The 18,114-nt window shown below is 45.6% G+C and overlaps 1 protein-coding gene across 7 annotated transcripts in view; it reads left to right on the top strand.

Annotated features, from left to right (window-relative positions):
* The window catches only part of ANKH (ANKH inorganic pyrophosphate transport regulator), a 151,806-nt gene extending 138,166 nt beyond the window's left edge, over positions 1 to 13,640 (top strand). For 4 of the 7 annotated variants that reach the window (XM_077116866.1, XM_077116870.1, XM_077116867.1 and 1 more), the window contains exons 9-13: positions 7,407 to 7,536; positions 9,259 to 9,382; positions 9,797 to 9,896; positions 12,166 to 12,275; positions 12,805 to 13,640. In XM_077116866.1, the coding sequence (XP_076972981.1) occupies positions 7,407 to 7,536; positions 9,259 to 9,382; positions 9,797 to 9,896; positions 12,166 to 12,275; positions 12,805 to 12,916 (576 nt within the window). In that variant the 3' untranslated portion in view covers positions 12,917 to 13,640. Of the gene's footprint in view, positions 1 to 7,406; positions 7,537 to 9,258; positions 9,383 to 9,796; positions 9,897 to 12,165 lie in introns of all 7 variants that reach the window. The other 3 variants (XR_013157894.1, XM_077116868.1, XM_077116871.1) reach the window with 3 other exon arrangements.
* The last annotated feature ends 4,474 nt before the right edge of the window (positions 13,641 to 18,114 follow it).

The raw sequence follows: 18,114 nt of genomic DNA, 5'->3' as shown, positions 1-18,114 counted from the left end.
AGATCAGCTGGTTCCCTGAACACATGCCATTGAGCTCGGCTGGCATGGTTTTGATAGCAAGGCTTTTTCAAGGGAGGAAGCTGGGCATTGCCTGACATCACGGAGCCAGCTCTGCCCTCAGTGCGGAAGTGCACCAGTTGGCAGAGTGGTTCCTTCCAGCAGCTCAGTCCTCAGAACAGCCCTGGGAGGGAGGCCCCATCCCATGTGGGCGGTGAGGAAGCTAAGGCTCTGAACATGTAAGAACCTTGCCCAGAGTCAGAACAGAAGGAAGCAGCAGCAGCTCCACCCAAGCAGTCCGGCTCCAGACTCCAGAAGTCCGCCAACTTCTCACTATCTCTTTGAACTCAGTACTGTTGAGGGTTAACCGTTGGTTTACCCGGTGGGGACTTAAATCCAATTAGGCCTATATTGGCCCTTTCTGAATAAGGGTTCCAAATCAAAATGATGCCCAGGGCTGATGTTTTTCATTTGAATCAACTGCAGGTCTTTACTTTTTCTAACTGCAAGGATAAGAATCCCTCATTTACTACTAATCGTATTGATCCAGAGTAATGGAGAAAGTCTTGTGAGTGCCTTAGAAATCTGACCATCAGCTTATGGAAGTTAGGTCTGAACCAGAGCATTTATCAATATTCTCCTGTGAAATGGAACTCTGAGTACATGCAGAAATGCCATCCCACTGAGACTGGGTCTGTCTGTCCTCTGAGATTGAATGCTGACAGAAACAACTGGATTCCTTGGATCCCAGTCTCAAATTTCTGGAGAAGAAATTGGGGTTGTCCCAGTGCAGCTCAGGGACTGTCTGACCTGACACAAAATGCAACCATGACTCCAGTGCCCAGCCCTGCAGGTCAGGAAGCAAGTGGCAGCCTTTCCATTCCACCGTTACTCAGACCCGGGTATCTTAGACCCAGATGTGTTCTTATCATCAGGGTTGGGGCTTCCGTCATCATTCCTGCATGCTGTGATCCTGTCTGGGGATCTTAATACATGGTACAGCTTTGTTATGGCTTAGCTCATTATTATGTGGATTTAGAAATGAAAGGTGGAATCAGGAACAGGTGCATACAGTTAAATCCTGTTTAACCGATGGCCTCTGATGAACATGTTCAGTTACTTATTGGTCTGCCCAACAAAGCTGTCTTCAGAAACTGTGACCGTCGCCCATGCGTGGACTGGCTGCTCTGTTTTAAGGTTGTGAGTAAAAGGGCTTTTTTGTTTGTTTTATACATTTTTTTTTATTTTAGAATAATTTTAGATTTACAGAAATGCTGCGAAGGTAGCACAGCTCCCACATCCCCCCACCCATCCCTCACGTCCTACTTTGCTACAGCACACTTGTCACAGTTGAGGAACCAGCACAGGTACTTTATTACGAACTGAACACCATCGTTTATTTGGATTTCACTCATTTTCCCTCATGTCCTTTTTCTATTCTAAAATCTCTTCCAAGATGCCACATTACATTTAGTCATCCTGTCTGCTCAGCCTCCTCTCGTCTGTGACACTTTCTCAGACTTTCCTTGTTTTTATGGCCCTGACAGTTTTCAAGAGGACTGGCCAAGTAGTTTGTAGCCTGCCCCTCAATTTGAGTTTGTTGATTTTCTCGTGGTTGAACTGGAACTATGGGTTTAGGGTGAAGGACCACAGAGGCGAAGGACCCCTCTCATCACATCTTAACAAGAGGACACACTGACTAGCGCTGTTGACATTGACCTTGACCACCTGGCTGAGGTTTCATCACTGAACAGGGACTCTTCCCCCTCTCCATACTGTGCTCCCTGTCAGGAAGTCTCTGTGGCCAGCCGATACCATGCTCCACCTGCTCGAGAGCGGTGTGGCCCCATAAAATATTGGAAATTCTACTGTGAGTGGGTGGGATTTGTCTCTTCTCCCCCATTTATTTATTTCTATCGGTGTGGACCCATGGATATTTGTTTTATACTTTGGGTAATGATCCAACATTACATTATTTTTGTTGCTCAAGTTGTTCCAGCTTTGACCATTGAGATCACTCCCTCCTAGACCCCTGTGTTCCTTGACCTGTCCCTACCACTTTGGTTTTGGGACACTTCTTTACTTTCTGGCACTACAGATGCTCCAGGCTCATCTTGTATATTCCTTGACCCAATCTTAGAGACAGCCGTTTCTCCAAAAAGCCCTGGTTCCTTTTATTGAAGAATAAATGGAAAAACCAAAATCTGGCACAAAGGGAGGTATTCCATTTTGACAGCCACTTCCTAATGAGAGAATATTGACAGCAAGCTCTGCAGCAGAAAACCTAGTTGTTCTAGTTTGCTAGCTGCCGGAATGCAATATACCAGAAACGGAATGGCTTTTAAAAGGGAGAATTTAATGAGTTGCTGGTTTACAGTTCTAAGGCCAAGAAAATGTCCCAATTATAACAAGTCTATAGAAATATCCAATCAAAGGCATCCAGGGAAAGATACCTTGGTTCAAGAAGGCCAATGAAGTTCAGGGTTTCTCTCTCAAGTCAGAAGGCACATGGCGAACACAGTCACAGTTTCTCTCTCGGCTGGAAGGGCACATGGCAAACAAGGCGTCATCTGCTAACTTTCTCTCCTGGATTCCTGTTTCATGAAGCTCCCCGGGAGGCACTTTCCTTCTTCATCTCCAAAGGTCACTGGCTTGTGGGCTCTCTGCTTCTCTTGGCTATGTCGTTCCTCTCTGCTCTCTCTGAATCTCCAAAATGTTTCCTCTTTTATAGGACTTCAGAAACTAATCAAGACCCACTCAAATGGGTGGAGACATGTCATCCCCTAATCCAGTTTAACAACCATTCTTAACTAAATCACATCAACCAGGGAGATGATCTCATTACAGTTTCAAATATACAGTATTGAATAGGGATTATTCTACCTTTAAGAAATGAGATTTATATTAAAACATGGCTTTTCTTAGGGGGCATACTTCCTTTCAACCCAGCACACTAATCCTGCAGCTGCTCAGAGGAACAAATTATGTTCATTGTCAATAGTTTATTAGGTTTGTGTTCTAGTTTGGAAAAGTCAATGTCAGGCCCTGCAAATATTTGAAGAACCCAGTAGGTCATGTCAACTGGGAGGGCCTGTTCTGAATCAGGCCTGCACAGGGTGGATTCATTAGAGTGACACTTTCCCTGAAATATTCTTTGCCAAGTTAACTTCCAAAGCTTAGTCTTTTCTGAAGTGGACTGGTTAAATTTGGTCTGATTACTATATTGGTGCCCAGTATTTTTCTTAGGAAAAATATGCTGATGGATAACATAGCTTTTAGCAAACACAGTAGCTACTTCTAAATTGCATATATTCCTTTCTAGGCAATGCAGAAACCTGTCAAAAAACTGCACTTTTTGAAGAATTTACTAGGGGCATGGCAAAGGGTCAAACTCCAAAACTTTAGGGAGCAAGAGCAAAGAAGGCTCCATAATAAGCATGGTGGCCTTCTCTTAAAAGAAGTTGCTCAAGCTCCCAGGCTTTCAGTTGCACCATTTCGAAAGACCTATCTAGGCTCTCTGCATGGCTGGAACTCTAAAGAAACATCTCTGTGGCCTTGCTTGGGACACTTAGGGTGTGCTCAGCACACATGGAGCCCAGACAGGAAACAGAAGGATTTGATAATGCCAAGTTAAATCACACAGCTGCACTGTGGAATTTTAGAAATGGAATATGGATCCACCATCCTGGGAAGGTCCTACTAGAGATCTGCTGAACCTTACTATTTTTACTGCTTCCAAGGTACCAGAACTGCAGCCACCCACCCAGGTTGGGCTTTGATATTTATTCTGTAAATGTTTTAAGTGATTTGGGCAAGCAAGCTCACTAATTGTTATGTCCTCAAATCAGGCTCACTCCTCCAAAGGTTCATTTGCCCCCGAGACTGTCCAGCTCCCAGGTGAGCATCATCCCTGCAGGCAGGCCCGAGGGAGGAAATTACCGGCTTATTTGCGCAGACGCTTGCTTGCACCTTTCTTCTCTCTGATATGTGGTTATGCTCTCCTTGTTCTTTGGTTTATCTAACCTAAAAGCTACCATATAATGATTTTCCAAAGCACAGTAGAGATTGCAACATGCTGGAGGCATTATCTCACATTCAGATCATTGTTGACTACAAAATCAGCCATGTTAATGATTCTCCTGGAAGCTCCAGTTTTTACCAGGAAATGACCTACTTATGTAACTCACTCTCACCCCGGGAAGAAACCAGGGAGCTTACCCTCCATTGATCTTAAGGGCTCAGATCAAGTCCAGACTTGGGGGTAGTGCTCATTTATCTCAATTCTTTATAGCTTTACTGCTATGGAAAATGGTTGGGGCCCATTGTTAAGCAAGGCTGGAAAGGTGGACCATCCGTCCACTTGTTAGGATAGGATATAGGTGGGGAATGAATTGTGTCCCAGTGCTGTGCACGTTGTTGTTTTCAAGTTGTGATGTGAGCTATGGGTATAAATGGTGTCTCCCCATCTCAGGTCTGCCAGCTTTGCTTGGGGATACATGATGGGGTCATTTGTCTAAGGATAATAAAGTCCCTGAATTCTAAGTTGCTTGATTGAAGGAAGTTATTTTTCCCTTCTTGTCAAAGATGGGATGTGAGTACTGTCATCAAGCAGTAGGGTCAAATGATAGTTTGTCATTGTTGAAAACCAATGGTTTATGCTTGATGTTGAAAACTATGTGATAGAAAAATCTCAATTTTATTTATAAAGCGAAAAAATATTTATAATAGATTTTAAAGTAACTTGGTAAATCAGACCAGCATAATTCCATGAAACTGAGTTTACTCAAAGCTTAAAGGTTGTTTCACTCTAAAATTTCAGTGTTATATTTTTGTGCAACTCTAATTCAATATAAGGCATTAATTTTTATTGTAGAGAAATACTTGCACATTAAGAAAGGGAGAAAATATTTGATAGAATTGGCGTGTTTTTAACTTTATCTTCCAGATTGTAGCATAACATTGTTAAATTCAGGTTTTTAAAATCAGGTCACATGCATGTACCTTAAAGCCAGTTTTTAAAGAATTGTTACCAAAAATAGCTATTTCTGCATAGTACCCTTTTCCCTTTTTTCACTCCCAGAAGCAAGCCCCTTCAGTTCTTTTGATGGAGCATGATTCTGGTAAACTCGGAGCCCCAATTCCCTATCAAAAAACACTTTCCTTTTTTCTGAACTTAATAGTTGTGTGGTATAATTATGATTTTTCTTAGCTTTCTGTGTGCTGATACTGATTTATTCCCAAGCTTTCCCTTCATTGAGTGGCACTCTTTGCATGTTTTCAGACCTTCTGAAACCCTGGTTCACTTCCTGGAAGAGGTTCCCAAAGAGCCTTCCCCAGCCGCAGGCCTGTCATGCCCCTGTCACGGCCCTCATCCTGGCCAAGATCCAGACTCTCCCTTGCCTTTTCCTTGTGTCCGAGCCCCTGTTTACTGGATGCAGTAGCTTTTTCTTCTCTTATAACTCCTTTCTTTTAGCAGAGCACACTCCCACTAGCTGCTTAAAAAACTATGCATAAATAACAGGATATTCACGTGGAAAAATAATGAAATGTAACACCACCATACAGCATACAGAAAATTTTTTTTTAAAAAAGCTTTGCATGGGTGATAAAGTTTTTGAGGCCTTGAGTATTTGAAAATGGCCTGTTCTCTTTTCGCATTCAGTTAGTAGTTGGGCTAGCATTCTAGGGTAGAAGGCATTTCCCGCCAAGCTCCTTGTTCCATGGCTTCCACCTCTCTATGCTGTTGGGAAGTCTGAAGCTGGAGATTCTCAGGACCGTCCCTCTGTCATCGTTTCACTCTCTTTAGTCCCCGGAAACTTTCCTCTGCCCTGCACTACTTCCACACGATGGGCCCTTCCTGTCTGAAACTTTCAGCTCTGAGAGTTCTCAGTCCTCTCTGTGGAACTCCTGTTATTTGAATGCTGAACCTCCTAAGCTGGTCTTTTATTTATGTATTTTAAATCTATTCTTATGTCTTTCTATATCTTTGTCCTCCTGATCTATATTTGTGGTTGATTTTTTTTCAACTTTATCTTATCATGATTTGGTGAATTTTTCATTTCTGCTTTCATCTTCTTAGTTCCCAAAAGATCTTTTCTGTTCTTTGAATTCTCTCTCTTTTTTTTTTTTCTTTTTAATAACATTCTCATCCTGTTCTTCTTTCATAGATGCAGTATCTTCTCTCATTTCTCTGAGAATATCACTGGGAAAAGTTTTGTTTTTTTTCCTTCTCTCTCTCTCATTTCTATTTCCTCCAGCTATTTTTCTTTACTTGCTTTGGCTTCTTCATAGCCAGAACTTCTGCAGAGTCTGGCCCTGATGTCTGCCTATTTTAAGAATGGGGCACCAGGAGCCAACTGGAAGCCATGAGCTCGTGGGTGAGGTTTTTCTTCTGTGTGGTTTTTACTGATGGGTGATCTGGGGAGAGTGGGGGACTGCTTCATTGGGATGCTCCAGTTTTCAGGAGCTTTAGATCTTCTCCCCTAGCCACATCAGGTTTTTTAGAGATCACTGTGGGTCTGCTGCCTGGGGCGGGGGGGCAGAGCTTAACTGGCTTCTAGTGTTCTGGGATGTTCAGTGCCATCTTTCCTTAAGGCCCCTGTTCTCTGTGTTGTCACTCTCCCTGCACTGTGCCTGCCTGGTAACCTCTATTTTATTGTCTCCAAAATTAGCCTCCAATTTCCTGCCAAGTTTGGGGCAGTACTTTCAGTCTCTGCCTTCACCCCACTGTCCAGAAGGATCTGTCTTCCCTGTTGCTGATGGTTGGGGAACTGGGGTCTCCAGTCTCCCCTGTCAGTTTAGAATTCCATGATTTTTAGTTTGTTAAATCATTTTCCATTTGCCCATCTGTTTTCCAAAGTTCCACATTTTAATGTGGTTGTGTCTTCTCTTAGTCACTTCACTAGACTTTTGAATACTCACAAATTAAATTTTACTATTTCCTTTTTTTTTTTCTGTGAGCAGATTCATGTGGTTATACATATACCCAGTACTTTCAGGTCACAGTTATCATTTTATTAAATTAAAAGTGTGAAAATTCTATTAATAAACACATCCACCCTGAACTGATAGAACCACATAGCACCCTCCTTAAGCTTTTCACTAGAACGCACTGGCCTCGCCTCCAACTGAATTCCCCATGCACTGCCCACCCCCACTGGCTGTGCCACCTGTGCCTGCTGCAGGGTCCCTTTGAGGCAGAGTGGCAGGGGGCCTACCCCAGGGCCTGTCAGCAGGCAAGAGCAGCACAGGCGGTGGCCACTCTAGGAGTGGCACGTGCCCCCCCTCCCCCATTCCGGCAGATTCCCCATCCCCCATGACTCCTCAGGGACCAGGTAAGCCCTGACTTCCTTATTTCACTCATGTATACCCTTTCCTTACAACCCTGTTCATTGTCTTTTCCCTTCCAGCTCTGTTTTGTGATGTTTTGGACCCCCAACGTTTCCGAGAAGATTTTGATAGACATCATTGGAGTGGACTTTGCCTTTGCAGAGCTCTGTGTTGTTCCATTGCGTATCTTCTCCTTCTTCCCAGTGCCAGGTAGAGTTACCCTCGTGCACCATTCAGTTCTCTTTCTATGGAAATGTGTGCAGTCATGTTACAAGCAAAAATGTAGACTTTCACATGGATTAGAGAGATGCAAAGCCATTAGCCAGTAGGTTGAAAGTTCGACAAGGAAATCAAACTGGTATAATCAGTTTTGTTTTTGTTTTTTTGTGTGTTTTTTTTAAGTTACAGAAGTTGCAAGCATAGTGAAAAGAAAATATATCCAAAAGGGATCACATGTAGAGTTTTCTGAGGATTTGTGGGAGACAACAGAACTGTTCTGTATCAAGATTGTATTGCTAAAAAAAAAAAGATTGTATTGCTAGTTCCGCAAACCTATGCATGCATTAAAACTGTATACCAAAAAAAAAAGGTCAGTTTTACTGTATGTTAATTTTTAAAAACATACATTAAAAAAACACAGAGTGAGCTTACTGCCAGAACACAGGAGAAGGGCTGCTAGAGAAATGAAAACATCCAGAACCAACATATAAGCCAGTTGGAAAATTCCAAACTGACATAGAGCCTCCACAAGCGTGAGGTAGTTCCTCTCGAGTGAGAAAAGCAGGAGGCAGGCTGGGTGCTCAGCATGCTGCCATTTCTACAGAAATGGAGAGCACGCATGCGTGCGTGTCTGCTCCAGTCTTCCTGTGGTGATGCTGGCTCATCTGTTGACCGTTTCTAGAAGTAACTCACTAAGTAGGAGGGTGGCTGCCTCTGGAGCAGGGCTGGGGCTTGGGAGGTCAGTTATGGGAGAAGACCTTTTCCTGCATTCCCTTTGCACCTTTTAAATCCTGTATAAGTGCCTATAATTACCTATTCAAAAATTAATTGCCTAAAACAAAAACACCTAAAGCAAGAAGCCAGAATGCACAAAGCAACACTCAGATTAAGATTAAAATAGTACTAATCTAGTGTTAATCTAGTCTAGTGTAGTTAGGACCAGTGTCTGTGGGTGCTGTCCCTCAGGCCCCAGGTGGTCCCTGCTCTCAGAGCTCCCCCCAAGGCCTCCTGGGCAGTGGCAGAAGTGGAGGGGCCAAGATCTCGGCAGTGGGGCCACGTCTGGTCTTTGTTCCCGAGTGATTTAGGAGAGTACCGCTGCCTGGAGGAAGGCGTCCCATTGGAGATTGTTTCCATCCGATTTGGCCCAAGGGGAAGTGAACTGATATCCCAGAGAGCCGAGGCAGGACCTGATCTTCCCCAGGTGCCCCGTTGGCCTTTAATCTCCTCGCCTGGGAAATGAAGGCTTTCTGGGCAGCTGTTGGGCCTTCAGCTCCTGGCTCTTTATTGGGTGGCCAAGCACATGAGCGGACACACCTGCAGCAGTCCTGACCCCCACCCCACCCCCACCCCGCAGCTGGCGAGCCTAAGTGTGGCTCTCTGTGTCTACGGGGGTAGAGTGCAGCATGTGCGTGCAGTTCTCCTGCCCCAGGAAGGCACATCTTTCCAAACAGAAGGACCCTGGAAACAAGTTGTTCTCCCCAGAATGAGCACCTCCTCCTCTCTGAGAAGCCTCTGCTCAGTCCAGTGGAGGGGCATTGCAGAACCTCAAATGTCAAAACCAAGGGCAGGGATCAGAAGCGTCAGGAACCCGAGGTTGGCAGCCCAGGGCTGGAGCAGGAGGCCCATCCCAGGTGGCCCTGGCTCTCTGGTGGGTCAGCGGGGCTAGCAGGGAGGCCCAGGCATTGCTGATGGGCCCTTTGCTGTCCCCAACAGTCACCGTGAGGGCCCATCTGACCGGGTGGCTGATGACCCTGAAGAAAACCTTCGTGCTGGCCCCCAGCTCTGTGCTGCGGATCATCGTCCTCATCGCCAGCCTCGTGGTCCTGCCGTACCTGGGGTACGTGGTCAGGGGCTTGGGGTGGCAGGACCCCTGTCACCTTCAGCACACCTCCAGAGGTTCTCATCAGCACCCCCAGTCACGTTTCGAATTAGAATGGGAGCCTGAGTTATCTGTCAGACTGCCTGGACACAGATCCATTTTTGAGATTCATTCTAGAAAGGAGTTTTTAAGGTCAGGTGTCTGTGCGACTGGTATTCATTGAGCACCTAGAGTACAGCAGGCCCTGTGTTCATACACAGGGCATGCTGGGAGGTGGACAAACAGAAAGGGGAGGATACCATCCCAGCCCTCATGGACTCCACATTGCCTGCATCTTCCCCGGGTTTGAGCAGAACCGGGTGGGTTTTGGCGTTGACTCTGTGCCATGGCTTGGCTTTAACGGGCAAATGGCCGTTGCATTCTCATCCCCAGAGTACATGGAGCCACGCTGGGGGTGGGCTCGCTCCTCGCAGGCTTTGTGGGAGAATCCACCATGGTCGCCATTGCAGCCTGCTATGTCTACCGGAAACAGGTAAGACGGCAGCGACAGCACAACCCCTCTGCCGTGACTGTGACAGCTTCACCCAGGCGGATGGAGGGTGGATAAGCCCAGAGTGGGGTGGGATGGCGGCATTGCTTCACATCTGTCCCGTACAGGAGGTGACGCACGTCTCATGGCTCACCATCATGCCATGGGCTCTGCCTTGTTTGGGACACCCCGGGGCCAAGGTTGTTTATCCCCAATCAGCCTAAGTAACAAAATGGGATGTTTATTATTATGTGGGTTATTCTTTATACCCTGCCTTATTTCAAAAGATAGTTGTAGTTTTTAGGAGAGACAACAAAAAAAGGATATATATCTGTAATCCTACATTCTGGTATTACTGCTAGAGAATTTTAAAATGTAGAAACTAAATAATAGCTTTGACTCTGTAAGAAAATCCTGAAAAGGTTTTTTGCAATTAAATTTCTCCCCCTAAGTCCTTATAAGTTCAAACTTATTTGCTAAGTGCTTAGTTTGCACAGCTGCTATGACAGATACCTCACACTGATTGGCTTAACCAACAGGAAGGTATTGATTGGCTCGCAGCTTGGAGACAAGAAATCCAACATCAGGGTGTTGGCAAGACCAGGCTGTCGCCAAAGTTTGCAGCTTCCTGGATGCATCCCTTCGGCAGTCCTCTGCCATGGGGCCAGCTGTCTTTTCTGCTCTCCTCTGGCTCCTACTTCCATATCCGATGTCCTCTGCCTCTCAGGACTTCAGTCAGGGTGGAATAAGGCCCACCCTCATTCAGCTCGGCCACACCCAAGCAGGATCTTGGAAGTTCCCATTTAGATGGGTTCATACCCACAGGACCAGGGTCAGAGTTTGAAAATATCTTTGGGGGGACCCTGAGCCCGGGGAATGAGGCATCCTGAAGGACCTATTTCTAGGGAGGAGGGGGCAGCTGGAGGTAAAGTCCAGGACGTGGGGTTGATCCCAGCCACGTGCTGGTCATCAGTGACCTTGCACAGGTCCTGGCCTGGTAGGGGCCGGAAGCCCTAGCAGTTTTGTCTAAAGGGGCACAGAAGCAAGGGTGTGGATTTTAGGAAGCCACTAAAGAGGAGATGCATGAAGGCATACTGATTTCCTGGGGCTGGTCCAGGAGGCAGGAGGTACTGATGATGGAGGAGAGGGTGGGCCGTGGGCGGGACCCCCTGGTGCTCGTGAACAGGAGTTGGCCAAGAGGTGGGCAGGGACTCTGCGTCCTAGTGACGCATTGCGTCTCCTAGCAATGGGAGGCAGACATAGATGAGTAGCGGGAACTTTCATAAGTGCTTTCTGATGGTCTAGTTAGTTCAGTCACCAGCTGAGACTCTCGAGTTGTGAAAAAAGGGGAGCGTGTGAAATCGTGGGCCAGGAGAAGAGCAGAGTGATGGACAGGGGGCAGACACCCCGAGGGCCCACTCCCCTTGTGGAGAAGAGCTCATTGGCAGCCCAGGGTCCTTCCCAGCCATAGCAGCTGCGTGGGCACCAGCCAAGGTGGGCATAGAGCCCCAACTCAAAGGTCGGGTTTGCCTGGCAAATAGGATCAAAGCAAAGAGGGGCCAGAAGTGGCTCTAATTAATGGCCTCTTTATATAAGCTGATTAAAGAGGAGAGGGGACATCGGGATGGTGAGCAGCACCGAAGGACTAGAGGGGTCATGGGTTATAAAAGTGGGGTCATGAGGGAGGGGTCAGAAAGAAAGGCAACTGTGTGTTGCTGTGGGGGGAAGAGGAGAGGTCCTGGCATCCGGAGGAGGCAGTGTGGCTGTGAAAGCACCGGGAATTAGGACAGGGTGCTGGTGAGCATGGCTGCAAGCCCAGAGCTGTCCCGGGGGACCAATGGTGTAAGAGGGAGAAATGTTAGGAAAACACTTGCTCCCAAGCTGGGGGCCTTAGTGGGGAGAGGAAGATGGGCAGGAAGGGGGAGGAGGGCAAACACAGCCAGCATTTGAAAGGCTGTGTGCCCTGCAGGGAGCCCATGGCCTGGGGCTTTGCCAGTGGCTACAGTGAGTTCCAGAGGGCATGGGAGGGGCCGTCGGGGAGGGGCTGGCTTCCCTCAAAGTGCCCAGCACCTGAAGAACAGAACTGAAGGGAAGGCTGAGCTGAGAGGCAGCTGGAATTTGGCAGCTTGATCAGATTGCTCCCCAATCTCCCACCATAAACAAGATCCAAGCCTGCAGTGAGGGGCCCCCACCTCTCCCTGCACTCAGTGCACTCCTTGCTGTGGCAGGTCCCTGCCCGCAGCCTTGGGTTGACCTGTCTTCTTTGGCCTAGAAAAAGAAGATGGAGAACGAGTCAGCTACGGAAGGGGAAGACTCCGCAATGACCGACATGCCCCCCACAGAGGAAGCCACAGGCATCGCAGAGATGAGAGAAGAGAACGAGTAAGGGGCCTGGAATGCCTTGTTCCCCACGGGGACAGTCGGGGTAACACCCCAGCTTCGGTTCTTCTCCCATCGTTTTTTGTTCCTTCTTTTGGTTTGGTTTGGTTTGGTTTGGTTCGGGTAACTGGAGAGGCCTTGGTTGGAAGGTTTTGCATCTCCAGCATGTCGGGTATGCTCATGGCTATTGGAGACCTAAAGGAAGGTCTTTGCTGTTGCTTTGTAAAAACAGACAAGAAAAGTTGAATTCATTCCCCTGCTTCACAAAATAAACCCCAAAGACATGGCTGCCTCCCATAGAAGCTGTCCCCTCTTCCACTGGCCACTGTCACGTGCAACCAAAGGACTGCGTGGGCCATGGTTACGAGCCACGTGCCCCCAGCCCTTTTCATTTCTCTTAAGAAATCAGCAGGTGAACCCTCAGCTTTCTTTGATTTGCTTGACTGTAACGTGGCTGTGCAGATATAACTGAGGGGGTCATTAGAGCTCCCTTCAACCGTGGAGTTATAAACTGCCTCCCATCCAAACACAGCGCCCCAAGCCGCAAGCCGAGCTGCAAGCCGCAACCAGGAGTCCCCATGCACAAGGGAGAAGAGGGACTTGTGAGCTCGCCGTGTGCAAATAATCCCCTGGGGCAGGTTTGAGCTGCCAGGGGAGCAGCAACCTGGCCCGGTCGAACAATAGCATATCATCTTGCATTTGTCTAGATTCAAGGTGAGCTATCAGTTTTCACACACCCCCACCCCCCATGTATATACAAAAAGCTAACATCTTACAGGTGTCACAAAACCGCATCTCCAAATTTTCAGCCTCCCCTGGCCTAACTTTCCCCAGAGGCTTGTCTTTTGCTCACCTTTCCTGCAGGGGGCACTCGAGCGAGTTAAATGGAGCACTCTAACATTACATTTTAGTCCTAACGTGACCTGAAGCTTTAAATCGTAATCTCGCATCCTAATGCCAGGTTGCCGCCTTGTGGCTTCCCAAGTAGACTCAGCACCTGGCCCTGCCAGTCTTCCTCTGAGCTATGCGATGCGGGAACTCGGGGTATGCGGTACTTCCCTCTCATGCCACCCAATGCAGCAGGACAGTCTGTAAACAAGATCAAAGTCACTATGTGATATTCCCTGAAATGAAACATTTGAAATCCATTTAGTGCAGTATATTTTTCTAAGTTTTGGGAAGCAGATTTTTTCTTTAAAGATTAGGGACACAAATTCTTGATTTAGTCAAAACTCTTAGACGGAAAGAACCTAAACAAAAAAAATATTTTAAAGATATAAATATATACTGTATATGTTATGTAATTTATTTTAGGCTATAATACATTTCCTATTTTCGCATTTTCAATAAAATGTCTCTAATACAATACGGTGATTGCTTGTGTGTTCGACATACCTGCATTTGAAACGTATTGTATCAATGAACATTGTACCTTATTTGCAGCAGCTTTACAAAGCGTGTCATTTGTATATAAATGTAAGAATCGGTAAATTACTAGAGAACTATTTTTCATTAAGGGTAAAAGGGGTATAAATTGGTCAGTTGGTGTACAAACTTTGGAAATGGAAATATAAACTAGAATAGAAAAAAGAGAGAGAGAGAGAGAAAGGCAGGCCTTTTGGTGTTTATTGTTTTCAGTGCTGTGTAATCCTGTTAATTAAAGAAGAAAATTTAAGGACATAGCCATGAACGTAACAGGGCTGCATTTTGGACAGCCAGTTTGCGTCACGTGTACCTGCATTTGTTAGCGTCCTAATGCTTCCTAAGAGTCGTCTTTCCTCTGTATATATGAGTCTAGAAAATTAAGATGCATAGCTTTGGGGTGATCTGACATTTGAGAGGGTCAAAAAATTTTTATCTACTCTTATTGGTTTTTTGAAAAGTACATGACTAGAAAATTAAACAGTGGTATTTTTACCATTTCTATTTCATGCTTGTGAGATTGGCGCTTAAAGATAAAATTGAGAAAACAAATTTTCCCCCCTAAATCGAGGAAAAATCAACTAGAGACTCTTCATTATGCATCCAAAACATGTAATGACTCCAGAGCCACCTTCAGTGATAAAGAGGGGTGGACTGTGATATTTGTGTTAAAAGTTTCCAAGGACACGACAGAACACCAGCTGTGAAGCTGTGATTTTGCAGGGCTCGTTCAAACCTTTCGCCTCGAAGTAGACAATCGTTCATACATTCCCTTCTCCGGGGCTGCTGAAATCCAGCCTGACACACACCTGAAGTTCAAAAGCACCGCTTCAAGCCAGCACATTCTTCTGTGTCTGTTCTCACTGAGAATTCCATCATCCAGATTGGCAGGGCAGGAGGTCCAACCAGGAGAGCTGGGTTCTCCTCCATCCCAGTTTTTAGAGTTGTTGGGCCAATCATTGGACTCTGCTGACCAAAGAAATGCCCCCACATGTTTATTCTTTATAGCAAGTCATTCAGCCAATAACTATACAAGAAGAGCCTCATATCAAAGGCAGGAAAAGACCAGATGTGAACTTTCTCAACCTTGAGTGATTGCTTGTAGATAAACAGAATCTAAAAATATTGTATTTTTAGGGCATAAGGTCAGTTCTGAATCTAATGGTGCCAAGTGATTTTTGAGTGGCTCAAACTGTATCCATCTGTAGTGAGGATTTTCTCTGAGCAAGCTGGGTGAGAGCATCTCCTTTTGTGAGATCCCTTCTTTGATTTTTTTTGAGGGGCACGTGGGTGGGATCTCAGCAGTACTGGTCTTCAGAAAGATACCCCAAAACTGAGCAGACAGAACCAGTTCAGGCTTGCTCTAGGGAAGTCGTGCTAGGATTGGCTCTGCGGGCCGCATGTCTCAGGGAGTGTTGGGATTGGTGCGTGGGCAGGTAACCCGCAGATTGTTTCACGTGGGCCTGGAAGGAAAGCCATGGATAAAAGCCAGTCAGCCCCCCGCAGCTCACACTGGGCTCTCTTGTGCCAAAGCTGCTCTCCTCTTGGTCTTCCTTTTTTAGTGGTAGCAAGTAGTTTGCCTTGGGAAACGTCCATGGATGGCTGATACCCTCAGAAAGGGCAACTTCTAAGACTGGTTTGGGATTATATCAGAATGGGGCAGAGTAAAGCTTCATCCCAATAGAAGAGCGCTTGTCGCTACCGTCCCTTTAGCGGAGCTGGACCAGTTCTCCGGCCTCTTCTGCACCTCTCTCTGGGTTTGGGGTGTCCTTCCATTCCCCAAATAACAGAAAAGTTATTTAATTATATCTTCAGGGTAAGAAGTGAGAGCAATAAACAGCTTCTCTCACTGCCCTTTTAATTGATCCCGATTTCTGAAGTCTTTTGTTGCCTTTTGCTCTGGAGGGGATGGGGAGAGTCACTTTGTCATACCCTTTGCTTCTAGAAACATTGAGTTAAAGATGACTCCCTGACTGCATTTTTTCCCCTTCAAACCAAAGTGGGAGGGAGGGTGAGAGCTCGAATGTGTGTTGCAAAATAGAAAGTATTTTTATGGTTGTGATTGTGTTTTATTAACTTGAGAAATATTTTCTTTTATTTAAAAATTTCTCTACTTCAGGAAATTTCTCAACAGGCCAGTGCACAGGACAGGACAGCTGGTGCTGGTTTGTACCAGTTGGCCCCGTTCTCTGTTCTGGTTGCTCATTTTGCAGGTGAGCGGATCTCTAAACTTGGACAGAGGAGGGGGTCTTGTGTTCTCATTTAGTTTTGTTTTGGAGCCAGAATTGCAATGTAGCATGTGACTAGGGACTTTGTAAGAGTGAGGATTTGTTAGTGTCGAGGTGTTCACTCAGTACATCCAGTCACATCCCCCAAAACTGCCTCCTGTAGACAGCTGCACGCCCCCCAAGCTGGCCCTCACACAGCCCTTTATGAAAGCCACTTGAACCATAGAAAAGCAAAAAAGCATGTTTTTGAATAACATGTTGGATAAACATTTGCGATACTCCTCTGTGTGGTTATTTTGAATCCCTATTTCTGCAATTTGAAGCAGCAAAACATCATGTGACCCATCAGCTGATCTAACCACACGTAAAACAGGATATAGAGAAAATGTGAAGAAAAGCTTAAGAAAATGCCGTGCTGCCTGCCTTTTAAAAGCCTAAACACCTAAAACTAACTCCATAAATGTTCCAAAAAGAGAGAGATTGTATTGTGTGATCAAAATAACCCTGCTGCACTCACAAGTCAAAAAAGGAATAACAAATTATAGAGTTTACTGTCAGATCTCAAAAGGGAAAAATACGGAAGAGGGGATGGTGAGAGCTTGTTTTAGGTTAGACTTTGTGTTCTTCTCTAAGAGGAGAGATTATACTCAGATTAGCTTTTATAGCTCCTTGCTAAAGATAGCACCAAAGGTGGGCCTCCTGAATCATTAAAAAAAAAATTCTCTTTACCAGGTCCAAGGGTTCCAGGAAAATTATAGCCAATAGTGTCAAAGTTACTTAATTTTATTGAGAATTTTTTCTCTGCTACATTTGCAATCCTCCAGGGTCTCTAAAAGATTGCATAAAATATATGCATTTGTATAGCTGACTGTCAACTACATATAGATTCAGAAAATGTTTTATATCTTTTTAAGTTAGGTTATGTAACTTAAAGTGCACTTTACTAACAAGACTTGACATCAGCTTCTACAGTATCTATATTTTAAAAAAAGCGCACAAGCACTGGGGGGCCCTTTTTCCTTCTAGAAATGTAAGTGATTTCTTTAGATTGGGGGGGGGGAGATGGGGACAGACCAGGTAGAAATGGTTCTTCCATTCACTTTACAACTTCATGGAAATTCAGTGAAATGGAGATTGGTCTTTACTATGACCAATTTAGAGGCACAAATTTCCCAATTATAAATGGTGCAGTGGTGCCTTCGGAGTCTAAAAACATTTCAGCCAGGTCAGCTCTCTGGTTCCCTGAAGAAGGGGGCTGTGAGCACACAGAGATCCATATGGGAATGGACCTGCTCCTGAAACAAAGTTCACACCACCCTCACATAAAAAAGGAGGTACAGGGTACACATCCCACGCCAGTAGCCCAGCATCATGCAGCGTCACCACGAAGCAGACCAGTTCCCTGGAGAACATGTCCACCAATGCTTGTGGTGGTAGATACCCTGCTCCTTGGATTCATTGTCATGCTTGCATTTACTAAAGACGTACGAATAAGGCAAATGTCTAAAACCGGTGTGACCCAAAGGGCTAGTCCTAGAAGTTCCCCCACACAGGAGGGATTCTGTTCAGAACCGACAAGCTGCGCTCATTCATTGAAAAGACCCCTTCCTAGCGGGGGGTCTTGAGTCCACGGGTCACTCACCTCCAGCCCCGCATGGTTCATCTACACATCAGGAGGCTAAGGCCATCACTGCTAAGTCTCCTTCCTGGCCTGGCATGCTGTATGTGATGCAGGACTTAGAACATGGTACAGAATCCTACATTGGAACAGCAAAATTACCTCATTCCTCGCTTCAGATCGGAACATTAGCAGAGACTCAGGATTCTGTTTAACAGTCAGGTCTACTGGGCGTCATTTCCCCACATGTGCTGTGACTGTCAGTTTACAGACTTCTTTTTCACATCCAAACTGTGGGCTTAATTTAAACTGTTAAAACCCATCACATGAAGGTTATGTGTGCACCCTTTGGTAAAAATGACCACCAAGGTCCGTACAAAATAAATGTTGCATTTAAACAAGTGCTGTTTATGTATTTAATAGAGTGATGTAAGTTTTTGCATTATTAAGAACATTTATATATGCTTTTCTTTTTCCTTGTTTGATCTGTGCTCATATATTGTCAAATAGCTTTCATACTCTAATTTTACTTTAAGTAAAGCTTAAACAGTTGGCATTTGATCAAGATTGCTTT

The sequence above is a fragment of the Tamandua tetradactyla genome, chromosome 9, assembly GCF_023851605.1.
Source record: "Tamandua tetradactyla isolate mTamTet1 chromosome 9, mTamTet1.pri, whole genome shotgun sequence".
Classification (NCBI taxonomy): Eukaryota; Metazoa; Chordata; class Mammalia; order Pilosa; family Myrmecophagidae; genus Tamandua; species Tamandua tetradactyla.
This window is presented reverse-complemented; position numbering and strand designations above follow the sequence as displayed.